The sequence below is a fragment of the Nannospalax galili genome, unplaced genomic scaffold, assembly GCF_000622305.1.
Source record: "Nannospalax galili isolate Female #2095 unplaced genomic scaffold, S.galili_v1.0 scaffold429, whole genome shotgun sequence".
In the NCBI taxonomy this organism is placed as follows: Eukaryota; Metazoa; Chordata; class Mammalia; order Rodentia; family Spalacidae; genus Nannospalax; species Nannospalax galili.
Window position 1 is genome coordinate 1450631 of NW_008360330.1, and position 19266 is coordinate 1469896.

Here is a 19266-nt window from a genome sequence, read left to right on the forward strand (position 1 = left end):
CTCTTAAGATTATTTTTTAGCCCAGACCTCAGATGCTATCAATTTAAAACTCTCTCAGTTCCCTGACCACAGACACAAGGCTTTATATAGAAAGAACCAACATCTCCTACTTCTATAGTATTTTTCTCCCCAAGAATATATTAGAGCAATATATTGGAGAGAATTATTAAAATATAATTGCTTTCAGGTACAAGGAGTTAGGAAATATAAGCATACGCTATGTAAACCTATGGTAAAGGGAAACTTTGTGAAGGCTAATTTTTTTTTTTTAATCCAAAAGCAATTTGTGGAAAAGGTTCATAGGATTGATCTATATGTTGGCTAGTAGCTCATTCTTAGAGTACCTGACCATTTGTTTAATTAAACCCTTAGCTTCTTTCAATCATTGGCATGTAACTGGCTATAAATTAATTGACAGTATCTTGGCTGTACCTGTAGCTTTTTAGGAACTAGAGAATGATAAAGGTTACCCTCTTCTTTTGTATCTTCCTTAAAGAAATTGACAGCCCAGAAAACCTAGTGACTGACCGGGTGACAGAGAACACTCTCACTGTCTCCTGGGACCCAGTGGAGGCTGACATTGACAGGTATGTGGTGAGCTACATTTCAGTGGATGGTGAGACGAAGCAGGTTCCAGTGAGGAAGGATCAGAGCAGCACCGTCTTGACTGGCCTCAGTCCAGGTGTGGAGTACAAAGTTTACGTCTGGGCTGAGAAAGGGGATCGAGAGAGCAAGAAAGCCAACACCAAGGCTCCCACAGGTAAGCAGAGAGAATTGGCCAGTTGGAATTAAATTTTGAACTAGTGAATTTGAGTGTGTATGATACCAAAGGTTGTGGCCTGAGATGAGAGATTGCAATTGGCTGGGGAGATAGCTCAGTTGTTAAAGTGCAAGCATCAGGATTTGAATTTGATCCCCAGGACCCACACTTGTAATTCCAGCAGTGAGGAGCAGACAGGCAGATCCCTGGGGCTCATTGGCTAGCCAGCCTAGCCTCATCAGTGAGCCTCGGGTCTCAATGAGAGACTCTGTGTCTCAAAACAAGTTGGATGGTACTTGAGGAATCATACCTGAACCTTCACAGTCACATGCACACCCTACCAAAAGTACACACACACACACACACACACACACACACACACACACAAGCAAAACAGATAGTGAGCTGTAGAAGTAATCTCAGTGGGCTGTTTTTCCTTGGCAGGGAGCAGGGATGAGCTGTTCATGAAACCAGTTGGCCATCAGATGAGAGAAGCGAAATTGTATAGTAGCAATACACTTAGCAGACTCAGCCGAGATGCATAGTTATTGTAATATTTATTAATATCTGGTTATTGCAATATTTGTGATCATACTTTTAGAGTGCTTGCCAGTGAAGTAGACCTTTATAAAATGATAAATTAAGTACCCTGACATTGTGGCAGATGTTTAATTGGCAGTCTTGTTGGGCCAAATGCTGCTGCAAAGGTATTGTTCCTCCCACATTTTAGGGAGCTGAAAACCAAGAGAAGATGCTGTTTATAATTATTCCTCCTTTGAAATTGAGACTCAAAGGTTTCTCCTTCAATCCAGCAGAGACTTGGGGTGCCTTGTGCTGAATGTTCTGGAAGATCAAAAGTAGGATGATAGGGCAGTGGGTATGCCTTCCTCTGCTAGAGCTTAGGCTTTTCCAAACATTTTCCTTTCAGATATTGACAGTCCTAAAAACTTGGTGACTGACCAGGTAACAGAGAACACACTGACTGTTTCCTGGGACCCCGTTCAAGCCAACATTGACAGGTACGTGGTAAGCTACACTTCTGCTGATGGAGAGACCAGGGAGGTTCCTGTGTCAAAGGAAAAGAGCAGCACCATCCTGACAGGCTTGAGGCCAGGCATGGAGTACAAGGTCCATGTGTGGGCCCAGAAGGGCACCCAGGAGAGCAGGAAAGCCAACACCAAGGCCCCCACAGGTAAAGGAGCATGCATTATCCCTTTGTCTTTGCTAAGTTTATGATCTGTCTAGGTTGGTTTTTTTTTTTTTTTTTTTTTTTTTTTTTCTTGATATGCAGCCCTCACTGCCCGCGCGGGTAAAGTGCGTTTCATTTTCCTTTTTTTTTTTCTAATTTTATAATCTTTCTAGGTTTGTTTTTTTTTTTTTTTTTTTTTTTTCTTCTCTGACCTTGGTGGACAGGGAGCTATCATTGACTAGCAGTAATATTCCTCCATAACAAACTGTGAGCCCCTTTGTCTTAGAGTTCATGTCTCATATATGCTATGATCTTCAAACTTCGATCTTTAAAGATTGATGCTAACGCTCATAAGCCCCAATTCTTCCTCTGCCCGGTATACCTTATTCGTTGTTAAAAACGAAATGGTTTGCTTTGGTAAGAAATAAATAGGAAGAAAGCACAAATAACCATGAGGCTCAGAGAGCCACACTTGTAGATTGTGATCCACAAACATCTTTTCCTTTTAAAAAATTCCTCACCTGTTTAAACCCTTCCAATGGAATTTGTTCTTGTCTGTGCCCTTTAGATGAATGTTTTAGGCAGAAATAATTGCAGTGTTTTGTTATCTAAAAATAAGCTGATATCTAGTCCCCCAAATGTTTGTTTTTGTTTTTCTTTTTAGTAATGAAAATGTCTATTCTCATGTAAGAGTCCATCCTTCATTTGCAGTGGGCCATGTGCATGCTAACAGCCCACAGCACACTTTCAAGGCTGGTCAGCCAAGGATCTTAAAACTACCCTGCTGGAGTTACCCCACTGTAGGACAGCTCTTGACACAACCCCAGGGATACCTACCTTTGCTCAACCTACATCTAGCTCATAGGAGCTGCATATACATCCTTTATCTGTCCAAATGGGCTATTTGAAATGCTAAAGCTCCTCTTGTTCAGTGTGAGGGAAACCAGCCATTCTCTCATAATGAGATATTTTAGTCATGTGTTAGACACCAGCTCACAGGGTTCTCTGAGCTTTAGGAAGGGGTTCTGGCCTTGGCACTGTTCACATTTGAGCAGGATAATTCTTTACTACTGGGGTCTTTCTTGTGCATTGTAGAAAGTTTAGCAACATTCTTGGTGTTTTCCCATCCTATACCATGTTGTGATAACCAGAATGTCCTAGAATTTGTTAATTATCCCTGCTAATATCTCTTGCTCTATAGCATATATAACAAGCCCTATGTGAGAAACGGATTATTTAAAGTTCATATCCCACCTGTGGGATACTTATGTCTTTTGAAATAATTCCATTCTTTAAGTCCTCACACACTGGCCTCTCTAACCTCTTTAATAGACAAGACATGGTTGATCATCCAAGGATCCTAAAACTATCCTGCCTTGACTGTGGGCTCTTGGTTTGAAATATGGATACCAATTTTCTTGAGGTCATAGCCCAAATATGATCTTTGAGAAAATGACCTTGGAAAATGGCTTTGGCAATGAATTATTTGGAACAAAGAAATAATACTATTTTCTTGGAAAAACACATTTTTAGTACCTTCTGTTGTATGGTATGAAGGAGCATAATCTCTTGGGTTTATAAAGTATCAGCAAATTGATCTCATTAGCAATGAGATCCCCACTTACAAATGCAGAATACAGTGAAACAACTTGTCAAAGTCACAAAAGAACTTAATTTACAGAAGTAGGTGCACACACGGACTATCAGTGCCTGAAAGAATTTAAAGTCTATAGAACTACAAATTTTAGAGATGAAAAAGCACAGGCGTAGAAGAGAGGAAGTTGAGTGGCCAAAGGTCACAGCTGGCAAATGGTAGAGCTGGGATAAAATACCTGATCTGCTAAATGGAACTTTAGGGTCTTCCTGCCCATCAGAAACCCCATCCCTTTGGATATGGTGCTTATTCTTCTATCCTTTGCTGCCTCCTTGAGGACCTAAGGGTTCAACTGTGGAGACAAGGTTTCTGTTTATGAAACACCTGAAAGTCAGTACAAGCGATAGGAAAACTTTGAGAACAGGAAATTCAGTTCAAACACAGTGGACCCATTCTTAATGCCTGTTTCTAGTGTTTATTGATCAGCACTTTTCCTTTTAGATATTGATGGCCCCAAGAACCTGGTGACTGACCAGGTGACAGAGACCACCCTTAGTGTCTCCTGGGACCCAGTGGAGGCTGACATCGATAGATACATGGTGCGCTACACCTCTGCTGATGGAGTGACCAGGGAGGTTCCTGTGTCTAAGGAGAAGAGCAACACTGTCCTCACAGGCCTGAGGCCAGGTGTGGAGTACAAAGTTGATGTGTGGGCCCAGAAGGGGGCCCAGGATAGTAGGAAGGCCAACACCAAGGCTCCCACAGGTATGGAAGTCATAGTTTGGAGAGGTAACATATTTCATGGTAAACCGTAGGGAGGACAGTTGCTGTTCCTTCTCTGCCCTTGGAGGCAATCAGTGATGTGTAGAAGACCAGGATGGTAGGCTTTGGTCATGCCACCCATACCATCCCTCTATGCCCTTTACACTTAATTCTGAAATAGGTGCCTCATATTTTAGTCTTACAACGATTGCTCACATTTGCACACTGTTCCTCTAATTGTGTATTTCCCTCATTGTCAATCATTAAATTATTTCATCTTGAAAAGGAAGCAACATAAAGAAGCCGTATGCTTTGGGATCCATCAGCTAAGTACAGGGAAATGTCTTTTGCTGGAATTTCTTTTCAACAGGAAGGCTTATTGTTTTGTTAATGAATAGGTCCTCTTTTAAATACAATGTATTCCATTTTGATATTTTGTGGTTATAATTATACATAATAACAGCCATCTTAGTACTGAGACTTGAGACACCACACTCAACTTACTAATGTTTATTGACCACACTTTCCTTTGTAGACATTGATAGCCCCAAAAACCTGGTGACTGAACAGGTGACAGAGACCACTGCCACTGTCTCCTGGGATCCTGTGCAGGCTGACATTGACAGGTATGTGGTGCGCTACACCTCTGCCGATGGAGAGTCCAGGGAATTTCTTGTTGGGAAGGAGGAGAGGAGCACCATCCTGACGGGCATGAGACCAGGTGTGGATTACCAGGTTGAAGTGTGGGCCCAGAAGGGGTCACGGGAGAGCAGGAAGGCCAGCACCAAAGCCCCAACAGGTAAGGGTCACTGTTCCTGAACAACTATCATCCTATACCTATTGGAGGTCATGTTTGGGTTTCCTCCTCTGATATTGGCAGAAATTGGTGATTTGTGGAGGACCAGATGGTAGAGTGCTGTCAAATTTCTCACCTTATCCTGCAGTACCTTTAACACATTATCTCCTAATAAGGACCTCATTTTCATCCTCATGCTTTGGCCTCACAGACATTAATGGTGGGTTGGAGAAGTAACTCAGTAATAGAGTGCTTACATAGCATGCACAGAGCCCTGGGTTTGATCTTGTACATGAAAATAAAAGGATCAGTGGTGATTGACTGGTCATACCTACCCAGTGTTCTTTCGACTGCGTATTGCCTTTGTAGTTAATCTCAAAATATTTCTCTTAAAATTGAAGAAATATAAAGAAGGATAAATGTTAGGGTCTGTGAGCTAAGTACTTCAGGGAAATGGCTTTTGCTATGATCACTTTGGAACAAGGAGAGGCTATTACTTTCTTAGTGAATGAATCCTCTTTTGAATACTTTATCCATTCTGAAGATTGTATTGTAATTCTATACAGTAACAGTTGATAATTTTGTCTTTTCATCTGTTTCCTCATTTGTTAAGAACAGCCCTATTAAGAGATATTTACAAGTTAAAACTCATTCTTAAAAATGTACAATTCAGTGGATTTAGTATATTCATGAAGCTCTGTAACTATTACCGTAGTTTATTTCAGATAATTCTCATCACCAAAAAGAACTGATCTTAAATACATTGCCAGCCACTCTCCAACCCCACTCCTCCAGCTCTAGGTACTAATGACTACCTCTCTACAGAGTCATTTCTCTGTTCTGGACATTTCTTACATGTGGATTCTTATTCTTTATGGTCTTTGATGAGACATCTGTCATTAAGCATGGTATTTTCCAGGTTCATTCATGTGGTAACACGTATCAGTATGCAAATTAGTATTTCATTGTACATGTAGAAACATTTTCTTACCAGTTTATTAGTTGTGGGACATTTGGGTTGTTTCCACTTTTAAACTCTATTGTGAATAATGATATTGGGGCATTTGTGTATACTGTGTGTATGTGTGTGTGTGTGTGTGTGTGTGTGTGTGTGTGTGTTAATGGCAATACTGTCTAAAATATTTAATGCATCAGGAAATAACAATGCCAGTGCTCTGTACTGAACTGTACTCCCACCTTCCTGTGTACAAGTTTTTCATGCGTGTCATCACTTATGTTAGGTGTACACTAAAGAGTGGAATTGCTGGATTATTCGGCAATTTTAACTTGAAAATGGTATTTTATATGCGCTCTAGTAATGAATGAGGATTATTTTGAATGTATTTTGTATTTGTGAATGTATTTTGTCCTTAGAAGTGTTTGTTGAATTAGTAGAGCAGGAATCAATGTCTCCATTTCACAACTGAGAATCTTCCAATGCACAAGTACATAGTTTCTACAAATCACATAGCTGACGATTCATAGGTTTGATTTCAAAAATATTCATGTAATACTGAGTTATCTTATAATTTATTAATCTAGGACCACATTTACAGATGAGGAAGATGAGATGCAGTCAGGTAACTGAGTTGCCTGAGGCCACAGCTAGCTGATGGCAGAGCTTGGATAAGATTTGGGGGCTGCTGACTGGAACCTGAGGTGTTTCCTGTCCCTCAGCTTAGCCATTAGGTGGAACCCTTTCCTTCTAGATGTGGTGCTTAATCCACTGTCCTGCGCTGCCTCCTTGAGGACCTAAGAGTTCAGCTGGGGAGACAAGGCCTCTATTTATGAAATACCTGATAGCCAGGATAGGAGATAGGAAAACTTTAACAACAGAAAGCTCAATCCAAGCACAGTGGACCCATTTTTTTGGTGCCTATTTCTAGTGTTTATTGACCAATCCTTTTCCTTTTAGATATCGATGGCCCCAAGAACCTGGTGACTGACCACGTGACAGAGACCACTCTCAGTGTCTCCTGGGATCCAGTGGAGGCGGACATCGATAGATACATGGTGCGCTACACCTCTGCCGATGGAGTGACCAGGGAGGTTCCTGTGTCCAAGGAGAAGAGCAGCACTGTCCTCACAGGCCTGAGGCCAGGTGTGGAGTACAAAGTTGATGTGTGGGCCCAGAAGGGGGCCCAGGATAGCAGGAAGGTCAACACCAAGGCCCCTACAGGTATGGAGGTCATAGTTTGGGGCTGTAACGTATTCCATGGTAAGCCTAAGAGTGAACTTGCTGTTCCTTCTTTGACCTTAGAGGCAATCAATGACATGTAGATGACCAGGATGGGAGACTTTGTCAGACCACACACATCAACTCTCCATGCCATTTAACATTATCTCAAAATAAGGACCTCATATTCATCTTTCTGTTTTGTTTCGTGAAGTTTGGTGTTGGTTGGTGTTTCTACCTACTGTTTATTGATATGTATATTTCCTTTGTGGTCAATCTCAAAATGATCCTTTTGAAAAGAAAGTGTGTTTGTTAGAATTTATGAGCTAAGAACTTGAATGAAATGGCTTTTTCTGTGATCTTTTTGGGACAAAGAGAGGATATTGCTTTCATAGTGAGTAAATCCTCTTTTGAGTGCTATGTGTTCTACTCCAAGGATCCTGTCATCATAGGACTGCAAGAACAGTTGATCGTTCTAAGGCTTTTCTATCTCTTTCCTTTTTGTCAAGAACTGCCTTTCCAAGGCGTATTTGCATATTATAAAATTCACTCTTTTTTTTTTTTTTGGTTTTTTTGAGACAGGGTCTCCCTGTAGCCCCAGCTGTCCTGGAACTCACTGTGTAGACCAGGCTGGCCTTGAACTCACAGAGGTTCACCTGCCTCTGCCTCCCGAGTGCTGGGATTAAAGGCGTGCACCACCATGCCTGGCTAAAATTCACTCTTTTAAAGAGTACAGTTCATGGGATTAGTATATTTACAGAATTGTACAACTATTACCACTATTTCAGAGACTTTTCATCAGCAAGAGGTACCTTATATGCATTACTAGTCACTTCCTGTACTCACTCTCTTTAGCTCTAAGTAATGAGTGCTGTCTGTCTATAGATTTCTCTGTTCTGGACATTTCTTATACATTGATTCATATACAATGTGTTTTTTATGTCTTCTTTCATAAAACGTAGTATTTTCCAGGTTCATTCATGTTTTAACATATATTCATTCCTAATTTTGGTGCTGAAGAATATTTCATTGCATGGATAGATTCCACTACCTGTTTGTCATTTGTGAACATTTTCATTGTTTCTACACTTTCACTCTTGTGAATAATGATGCTATGAGCATTTGTGTACTAGTTTTTTTTTTTCCAGGACCATACATGCCTAGGAGTGAAATTTTTCAATCATTCTGTTGTTCAGTTTTATACTTTTCAGTATATTATACATGCCAGTATAATTCTATTGTAGTTATGCCATTTTACATATACATTAGGAATGAGTAAGAATTCTCTTTCTTCCTTGGAGGAATTTGTTGAATTGATAGTGTTCCTGTTTTGCAGTTGAGAATCATTAAATCCAGTGAAATATTTTATTTCTGTAAATTATATAGTTAATGAAGATGGTGTTTGATTCATGAAAGACCCATAGAATATTGATCTATCTTATAAACTAGGTTAAGGCCCACATTTGCAGATGAGGAAATTAAGATATACTCTGAGGTAGCTGAGCTGTCCAAGTCCACAGCTGGCCAGTGGCAGAGCTGGGATAAGATTCTTGACCTATGATTATAACCCAAGGTGCTTGCCCTTTGGCTGTTCTTTTGGCGCTAGGACTAGAACCCAGCTCTTCTAACTGTGGATCTGGTAGTCACTCCATTATCTTCTTCTTCCTTTTTGAAAACACAAGGTCTCTGCGCATGAAAACTGAAAATACACATATAAAATGGGAAAAATCACAAGACTGGGGAACTCAGCCCAAGCATAATGGTGTCACTGTTTGGTGTCTATTATAAGTGTTTATTGATTAGTACATTTCCTTTTAGATATCGACAGCCCCAAAAACCTGGTGACTGACCAGGTGACAGAGACCACTCTCACTGTCTCCTGGGATCCAGTAAAGGCTGACATTGACAGATATGTGGTGCGCTACACCTCTGCTGATGGAGAGTCCAGGGAATTCCTTGTTGGAAAGGAACAAAGGAGCACTGTCCTGACAGGCCTAAGGCCAGGTGTGGAGTACAAGATTGATGTGTGGGCCCAGAAGGGGGCCCGGGAGAGCAAGAAAGCCAACACTGAAGCTCCCACAGGTATGAACATAGTAGTTTTGGAGGTATAACACCTGTCATGTTAAGCTTATAGAAACTTGAGTTTTATTTTTCTCTTGTGGCATAGATAGATATTGGTGATTCTTTTAGAGTAAGGAGGAGTCTCCCATAATTAGCTTCACACACCATTTTTCACTTCCCTTTAATTGGTTTCTTTAGAGACCAGATTCTCCAAATAGTGTCCAAGCTCTTTTGGCTGGTTGTGTGTATAATTCCTCCTCCAGATGCATGGATCTTTTGGAGTTGGCATTGTTTTTGGTTTATTTGTGAGTCAGGCCAGAGAATGAAAATAAAATATTATTAAAATTTGTCTTTATGAATATAGATTTTGCATCTGCTATAACAAGTAGATGTATGTGACTTACTACATCCAAACTGTATTTTAATAATAAAAAAAACTGTCACCATAAATGAAGAGTCTTATGAATGAGATGCACATTATATAGGTGTGTACATGGAGACTTACAAAATAGGGATGTTTCTTCTAAGTAGCAAAAGGATATACATTTGCAGCAACACCCAAATACAGTTTCCTAAACAAGAGAAAGTTTAGTGTTCACTGTAGAATGGCAAAATATAAGTTGACCAGGGCTTTGAGGATAAGGTAACTAATGTTTAATATTTATATCTCATTACTGTGGAAGAATTGAATGATGGTGTAGTGATGTAGCCATCAAACCATCATGGCAGTGAATCTATACAGGCAGAAGAATACTAAAACAGGGCTTTAACTTTTTAATGATTTATTTAGTAATATATACCGAGCACTTTTCATGTGTTTTGACCTCTATTGGACACTGAAAATACAGAGAGGAATAGGTTGCAACCCCCTTCCTCCAGTTTACACTTGGATCTGGCTTTTAGAATCTTCTAGTGTGAAGTGGGAGGTCTTTATTGTCATGATGGTAGACATAAATTTGTTAGCTCTGTGTAAGCAGAACCTAGGTTTTCTTCAACTCAACTCTAAAAACTGCTTATAACATTTTAAAATTTATTTATTTATTATTTTTATTTTATATACATGACACTATTGTCTACATGTGCCCAAGGAGGTCAGAAGAGGGCATCGGGTCTCCTGGAACTGGAGTTATGGGTGGCTTTTAGCTGGGAATTGAACCTGGGTCTTCTGCAAGAGCAGCCAGTGCTCTTAACTGCTGAGCCCATTAACATGTTTTATATAGAGAATGAAGGCTTGATATACCTCACTAAATGAATAAAGAAATTTGTTTCAGTAAACCTTCAGTAGAAGTCATAACCTAAGTTTTCAAAATCTTGTTGGTTGGGTTTTTCTACTTGAAGAGGCAAGTATTTCTGAGATAAGAGAAGATGTAGGTGCATGAAACAGAAATAACAACAACAACAAACAACAGGAACACCCCCCCCCCCAAATGGGAGTGTATGAGATAGAAAACCACAAAGTATGGAAAGGTATCACTCTAAGCAACATGGCTGTGCACCCTGGGCCTATTAATACCATATATTTATTGTTATTAATGTTGTTGTTATTATGTGTATGATGTGTGTATGTAGGCACACATGCCATGGAGCATGTGTGGAGGTCAGAGGAAAATTCTGTAGTGTTGGTTTTCTCCTTCCACCTTCACATTGGTTTTGGGGATCACACAAGTGGTTTGAGGCAAGCACTGAGCCATCTTGCTGGCCCAACAGCGTATAATAACTAGACTTTTTCTTGTAGACATTGACAGTCCCAAAAACTTGGTGACCAACCAGGTGACAGAGAATACAGCTACTATCTCCTGGGACCCTGTGCAGGCTGATATTGACAGATACATGGTGCGCTACACCTCTGCGGATGGAGAGACCAGGGAAATCCCAGTGAGGAAGGAGAAGAGCAGCACTGTCCTCACAGGCCTGAGGCCAGGTGTGGAGTACACTGTCCATGTGTGGGCCCAGAAGGGGCCCCGGGAGAGCAAGAAAGCCAAAACCAACGCCCCCACAGGTAATAAATGTTGTTCTCTGGGAATGTGAAACCTGCCATGGAAGATCAAACATTGTTCTCCTTTACATACATTGATGTGAAACAGGACAAAGAGATGAGCAAACTGTGTTAATAAATGGAGGTTCATCTATTGCTGCCTATGAATGATAACACTGGTGCTTTTGGGGTCTATGACCTCAGAGACTGGGTTGTTTTAGGAGGGTGTCTTAATCCATTTTCCTGTGGTGTAACACTGTACCTGTCACAGATTAGGTGAATTATAAAGAACAAAAGTTTATTTGGTTTATAGATCTGGAGTCTGGTAAGTCTAAGACAAGGGTGCCAACATCTGGTGAGGGCCTTTGTCCTGTTCATAACATGGCAGGCAGACAAGTGAGCATGCATAGGACAAAAAGAAGGCAAGAGGATACTGAACTTAAACCTACTCCTGAGCTAATTAACCCACTTCTGTGAAAATGGCATTAGTCTACTCATGAGAGCAAAGCCCTCATGACCTTATCATCTTGCAAAGATTCTACCTCTTAAAACTTTCAGTGGGGTTAAATTTCATCATGAGTTTTGGAGGAGCCACATGTTCAAGCCGCAGCTGAGGGTTTGCTGTAAACAAAACAAAACAAAACAAAACAAACTTTCATTTACTTGACGAAAGAACAAAGCACAGTAATAGACCCAGTACTGAGTAGCTTCAGTACTTTTTCCAAAGTATATGTCCTCAACTGTTATGTTTCTCAGCTATTGAAAATCATATAAACTAATGTAAAACCATTCTAATATTCCTAAGACTATTTGGTTAAAAATTGTTCCGTGGCAAACTGTTTCATGTAGAGTTGACTAATAGAAACTGTATGGTATAAAATTACAAAGTTTAAAAAGTTATAAAGTTATCCTGGCTAGCTGGAGTCCTGGGTTCAACATGCAGCTAATTTTTCATTAGCATCTTTCAAATGCCAGGCCTACAGATAGAGTGATGATCCAGACAAATAAGGTCTCTGCTCTCTTGAAGTCCAGTGGGAAAGACTAAAAATAAACAAGGAAGAAGATATATAACTGTAAATGATGATAAGTTCTATGAAGGGCATGAACATGGTGTAGAATAGTGGGTAGGCATAGTTCTTAGATAGGGGTGAAGAGATGCATTGTCAGATATACTTGAGTGACAGCTGTTTAAGCAAGAATGGAATTTATTCCTCTATATAGAATGTCAGCGTATTGGTGGGTTAGGGTTGACATGGTAGCTGCCTGGTTACAGGAGATGCAGGCTCCTTGTCTATTATTGCTCAGTCACCCTCAGGGAGCTGCCCTCATCTACATGGTAACTATATATCTGTATTTCAGCTAGAGGAAAGGGCATGGGAAAGGGCAGGATATGACTGGAATATTGCACATATCAGATCTCAGATTTCACTCTCAGATCCAAGACTCAATGCCAAGTCTCATTGCTATGGAGGATGGAAAATGAGGCCTTCAGATGTATGGTCATGTGTTCAGTTTTAACTTTTGCTGCACTGTCCTGTTTAATTGCCCTCTAAAACAAAACCACATTTAAGTTTAGTTAATTAAAAATAAGTAAATAAAACATCTTATTTCTTCAGTCAGACTAAGCACATTTCAAATGGTCAATAGCCACACATGACTAATGGCTACTGTATTGGACAGTGCAGATGTATAATATTTGCATCATTTGAAGGAAGAGCTATTGGATAGTGTATGTATAAAATAAGGGTAGGTGGATGTTAGGGAAAACTGACCATTTCTGGCATGGGCATGAGTATACATGAGGATTTCCATCTGGAATGGCACAGAAATGACTGAGGAACTGAAAAGAGGTGTATCATTGGAACAAAGGGTGAGGGAGGGAGTATCCTGAGATGAGGTGGGAAGGGGCAGGAGCATCAGGCCAAACAGGAGCACATGATGCCTAAAGGCGGTATGTCATTTCTATTAGAAGAGTGGCATGCAGTATTCATGTAAAAACACGCTTCAGGACACAGTGAGGTATATAAATGGAAGAAATGACAAAGTACATAGTAAGTTCCAGGACAGCTGGGGCTACAGGGAGACCCTGTCTCAAAAAGACCAGAAAAAAAAAAAGGAAAGATTGTAAAGAAGTTACTATAAAAATCTGGGTGAGAGACAGTGATGGTTTGGACAAGTGTGATGGCGATAAGAATAGAGAAAAGGAATGTCTGAGGGCATATTTTGGAGGTACAAAGGATAGTGCTTGTTGAGTGGTGAGACATGGAGTAGGAAAAAAAAAGCAATCAAGTCTGACCTCTGTTTATGGTTTGTGCAACATGGACGGCTGTAGTACCATTGGAGTATTCATGGAGGCTGAGACACACTTGTGTCTTCAAGGGAAGAAATCAAGACTGTCTAAGTTTGAGACACATGTGAGAGTCATTGGTTAAAGGAGTGGTTTCCAGTTCCACAAATATGTATTGAGTACATGAAACAATCTAGACACCGTAGTGGCTATGGGATAGTGCGAGGCTTAGAATTGATAGCCTTGATCCTCAGTAGGATCTAGCTAGTGTTTCAATCCGCAGACATGGTAAGAATGGTAAGATCATACTAGTGAGAAATAGAGAGAGAGGAAGAGAGGAGAGAGGAGAAAGAAGAGAGAAAGAGAGAGAGAGAGAGAGAGAGAGAGAGAGAGAGGCTGAGGAAGAGGCAGAAGAGCCAATGAATTAGGAAGAATATCAGAAGAGTATGGAGTTATGGAAACCAAGAGCTGAGAGCATTTCAAGGTTGGAATGGATTAGTTATGCCAAAGGCTACTCAAAGACTGAGTAAAGTGAGGATGTCAAGTGTCCATTAGAAAGTTGTTCATACAGAAATTATGAGTAACCTAGACTAGTGGATTTAATGCTGTGGTGCAGGAACATGAAGGAGTTGAGGAGCAAATGTGGGGTGGATGAAGCTGAAATGCACAGACCCTTCTCTTGGGTTTGTTGGTTGAGAGGTGTAGAGAAATGGGAAGAGATGGGAAGAGATGGGAGATCCTGGAGCTTGCTTTTTTAAATTAATGGTGGAGAAGAAAATACTGAGTTGTAAGAGAGTTGCCAAAAGGAAGAAAGCCCCTGAGAAGACAAGAGGACTCAAAATCCAGGGCAAAGAGAGTCCAGGCTTGGTTTGAATACAAGAGAACAGTGGAAACGCAAGTCTTCATTTCTCTGGGCCATTCTCTTCTCCTTTTCTAAGTCAGGAAGGCTGGAGGATGACTTCCCTCTCACAGTTGGTGAGACACAAGTAGATATGATGCATAAAAGAAATTGTTCCAGCAGCAGCTTCAGTGGCTTCTCTAGCTTAGGTTTTAATTGTGATTTTGATGAGAATTATAAGGACAGATGATTGTCATACTGTTAAGTGTAGAGGAGATCTGATTCCTTCCCATTTTAATATCCAGGCTCTTATTTCCCTGGAAAATGGAAAGTAAGGGCTTCTTACCCATATTTTCCTTCTTTCTTTTAACTTTTTTTTTGAGCCACGGTCTCACTGTGCAGCCCTGGCTAGCTTTGAACCGGTGATCCTCTTATTTCAGCCTCCCAAGTGTTAGGGTTATAGGAGTGAACCACCACATCCATTCCTGTATTAATGGGAATTATACCATTATTAATAATAATTATATTAGTAATAACTATGCCATTATTTGCTCTCTTGAATGGAGAATTCTTGGGGAGGGGTTGGTGAGATGCCCTTCCATGGTTTTAAAGTCAGCCTCTCCTAATTTTTAAAGAAATTGACAGCCCCAAAAACTTGGTGACCAACCGGGTGACAGAGAATACCGCCACCATCTCCTGGGACCCAGTGCGAGCCAACATTGATAAGTATATGGTACGCTACACCTCTGCGGATGGAGAGACTAAAGAGATTCCAGTGGCGAAGGATCAGAGCAGCACTGTTCTGACTGGCCTGAAGCCAGGCATGGAATATACCATCCAGGTGTGGGCCCGAAAGGGGGCCCGGGAGAGCAAGAAGGCCAACACTAAGGCCCTAACAGGTACTGTGAGGGACCAGTTCATAGACACCCTTCACCCTTATCAAGAATGAGTCTTCCTCTGTAACCAGGAGGGGAGAATGTTTTTCAAAGTGGTCCCCAATTTACTGTGTGTCTGCGTATGATGTATGTGTTTACGCGTTCCTGTGCATATACAGGTGTATGTACAGGAGTGCACCTGTGTACATGTGCATGTACAAGTCAGAGGTTAACATGGGGTATCTTTCTCAGTTACTCTTCACCTCATTTTCTGAGATGATCTCTCATTGATCTGGCTAGGCTGTCTGGCCAGTAAACTCAAGGGACCTGTCCATCTCTGCTTCCTCAGAGCTGTATTACACACCTGTGCTGCCATACCTGACTTTTTAATGTGGGTGGTGGGAATCTGAACTCAAATTCTTATGCTTGTTTGGCAAGTGCTTCACCGAGGAAGCCTTCTCTCCAGTCCCATATTAACCCTTTTGAGGTAGTATTTGGAAAGTTCACGTGAGATTGAGAGTAGAGCACACATGGTGTGATGGTTGTGCAAAAGATGGTCTCCCTCAGGTCTGTCTGGCTGCCAGGCTGTTTGCCCTTGCTTCATATAGAAAATGGATGGGTCTCAGTTCTAGTTGGGAGAAAGAAGCAGGAGCTTCTTGCTTCCATCTTCCAGGATGGGGATGGAAGTGTGATAGAGCACCTTCCTCCATGTCATCCCTTGTTGATGATCAAAGGGGCCTGATTGCCTGTGTGTGATGGAGCCTCTGGTCTCAGCTGAGCATTGTGGAACCTGGGTTCAGTGGGACCTGGAGGTCTTTGGGTCCCCTCAGGCATTCTGGACAAGATCTGTTTGTTTATCCCCTCTATGGTCAGTTGTATGAACTGGGCCACTGAAATTAGAGATGCCTTAAATTCCTTGTTATGTTTTATTGGTTGAAATTAGCTAGCATTTTAAATTCTGAAATTAATATGTTCTAATAACATCCTAGTTTGCTTTTTGTTGTTGAGGTAAAACACAGACCAAACACAACTTGGGAAGAAAGAGTGTATTTCATCTTACAACTCCCAGGTCACAATCCATCACGTAAGAAGTCAGGGCAAGAACTCGAAGTAGGAACCTAGAGGCAGGAACTGAAGCAGAGACCATGGAGGAACACTACTTACTGGCTTGCTTCCCCTGGCTTGCTCAGCTATTCTTCTTATATGGCCCAGGCAATTCACCTGGGAATGTCACCGCCCACAGTGGACTGAGCCTTCCTACAGCAATTAGCAATCAAGAAAATGCCCCACAGATATGCCCAGAGGCCAGTCTGATGGAGGAAATTCCTCAGTTGAGGTTCTCTCTTTCCAGATGAGTCAATTCATGTCAAATTGACAAAAACACATATTGCACATAAGCACATATTGTAAAATGTTTCTCACAAAAAAGATGTGTAAACCCAAACAAAAACCAACCCAAAACACCCTTTTCCCTATCCCAGTCTCCCTAGAATCCTGTGGAGTGCTCCAGAGGCAGCCGGTGATCAGTGTCTTCCTTCCCCATGTATTCCATTTCTTTCTTCCTCTCTCCTTTGCTCCTCTCATCTTCTTTCTTTATCTTCTCTTTGCTTTACCTTCTTCAATTAAAAATTAAATCCATTTAATGTGTAGGGTGGGGTAGGGGTGTGGGAGCATGTCACAGCAGACACGTTGAGGTCAGAGGACAACTTTCAGGAGTCAGTTCACTCCTTCCATCATGTGGGTTCAGGGATCAAACTCAGGTTGTGAGACTTGGTGGCAAGCTGAGCTAGCTCACTGGCCCTACTTTCTCCAATCTTAAAGAGTTTAAAGATGGCGTTATCATCTCCTTACTTCATAGCCATGTGGAAGTGACCAAGTCAGACATCTCAAGTCCATGGCCAGGGACTAGTGGTTTATCTTAAAATATCCAAATAGTTACAGTTTTGATTTGATTCTGAAAGGAGATTCAGTCTTTCTGTGTGCTTGATAGAATAAGATACATGCCAGATGTTATGCTTTAGAAAAATCAAACCAAGCTGATATTACAGAAACTCAAAATTTGTCAAAACAACCTAATTCAAAACAACAGCTATCTGATTTCTATTAAAATACTGCAATTCAGTTCTCAGCTGAAATGCTACTGGGTAGAAAATAGCCTGGAGATGTCTTTTTGGGAAGTTCTAAATTAAAATTGCCCTCTATGATATTTCTTCAAAATGGAAATTTCCATTCATATCCTATTTGCTTAAAAATATGAATATTCTAACAGGTTATGGTGGTGATTAGTATTTTTGCTGAGCTTGGTTTCTCTGGTCTGTGGCACATGCTCAGATACCTATGCATGTTCTCTGGTACTTGAGGGGAAACACATACCAGAAAAGCTGGGCTCTTTCTCTGCTCCTCCAGCCACCTGCCCCCCTCCATTCTCTCCTTTTTAAAAAAAATATATATATTTTTTATGTGTATGAGTATTTTGCCAGCTTGTATGTATGTACACCTCATGTGTGCAGTGCCCATAGAGGCCAGAAGAGGACATTGGATCCTCTGGAATTGGACTTACTGGTTGGAGTTACAGTTGTGAGCCACCATGTAGGTGCTGGAAATGGAACCCAGGTCCTCCTGCAAAAGCATCCAGTGCTCTTAACTGCTGAGCCATTTCTCCAGCCCTTCTTTCATTCATTTTGAGACAGGGTTTCACTTTGTAGCCCAGACTGGCTACTGGCCTCAAACTCATTGCAATTCTCCTGCCTAAAGCTCTTGAGTGCTGAGATTACAGGTGTGAGCCACCATTCCCAGCGTCTTTCTCTTTTCATATAAACATTGTCTCTTTCTCTTCTGGGTATGCTTTGAAGGCCACACACTAAGATGTTTAAGAAATGTTTTATATTTTTTTATACTAACTTAATTTCCACCATAAGCCCCCATTAGGCTTAGTATGTACATACATCTTTGGGAGTTTCTCAGTGCTTGGCATTGAAACCCTATCAAGCTTTTCATTACTTCTCCAGGTGTTTGCTGAGTTAACACTGAGTTTTATGTGCAGGCCTCTCTATCATTGGCTCTTGTCTTTCCACATCACTTAGGGAGCTTTGCTGCCATGGAGAACCCACGTGGCAAACAAGACTGTGCATATCCACCACTTACTGGGGAAATGAGGCCCAGATTCCCTCTCTCTGGAATCCACTCCATATTGTATTCCTAAATCCTCTTGACCTCTGTACTTTTGAGGGAAAGAAAAAAGGTCAAGAAGAATAGTTCCTTGAAGGGAGGAAGAGAAATGGGAAGATGGGAAGATATATAGAAAGAAAATAAAAATTGATCATTTGAAAATTATGCATATTTTAGTAAAAATAATTATCTGACTTCTTATTTACAGAAATTGACCCTCCTAAAAACCTTCGTCCATTTGGTGTGACACATTCTAGTGGGGTATTGACCTGGATGCCTCCTTCTGCTCAAATTGATGGCTACGTTTTGACCTACCAGTTTCCAAATGGCACAGTGAAGGTATGGGAAGTTCTAGTCTTTCTCTTGGTGCCTTGTCTTCACAGCCTCCTTGTAGAACAACTGACTTGGACAAGCCAGCTTGTCTTGTGGCTACATGGCAAACTGCTAAGTAATTAGGTGACCTCTGCTGATCTGTCATCGGCTATGTGCATGGGACAGTGCTAAGGACAGTTATTTGTGAACAGCTGTGCTCTCATTATAAGGCCTCACCTCTGGGCCTTCCCTGAGCTGACCACTACACTTTAGCTGGTTATTCATGTGCCCCATTTTATCATTCATTTATTTATTGGTTATTTTGTAGTGCTGAGGTCTTAAACCCAAGGCTTGTGCATTCTAAGCAAGTTCTCCGTCACTGAGCCATACCCTCTACTCTGGTGTTTCTTTTTCTTTCTTTCTTTTTTTCTTAAAAATTGTTGGGCCTCCCTAATAAATTTAAGTTCCATGAG

At 41.1% G+C, this 19266-nt stretch overlaps 1 protein-coding gene across 2 annotated transcripts in view; it reads left to right on the forward strand.

Moving 5' to 3' along the window:
* Tnn (tenascin N) overlaps nt 1–19266 on the forward strand; it is a 77942-nt gene that overhangs the window by 38236 nt on the left and 20440 nt on the right. The window contains exons 8-16 of one of the 2 annotated variants that reach the window (XM_008826104.3): nt 497–760; nt 1689–1952; nt 4045–4308; nt 4841–5104; nt 7017–7280; nt 9096–9359; nt 11074–11337; nt 15074–15337; nt 18690–18820. In XM_008826104.3, the coding sequence (XP_008824326.1) occupies nt 497–760; nt 1689–1952; nt 4045–4308; nt 4841–5104; nt 7017–7280; nt 9096–9359; nt 11074–11337; nt 15074–15337; nt 18690–18820 (2243 nt within the window). The remainder of the gene's footprint in view (nt 1–496; nt 761–1688; nt 1953–4044; nt 4309–4840; nt 5105–7016; nt 7281–9095; nt 9360–11073; nt 11338–15073; nt 15338–18689; nt 18821–19266) is intronic. The other variant, XM_029560203.1, reaches the window with a different exon arrangement.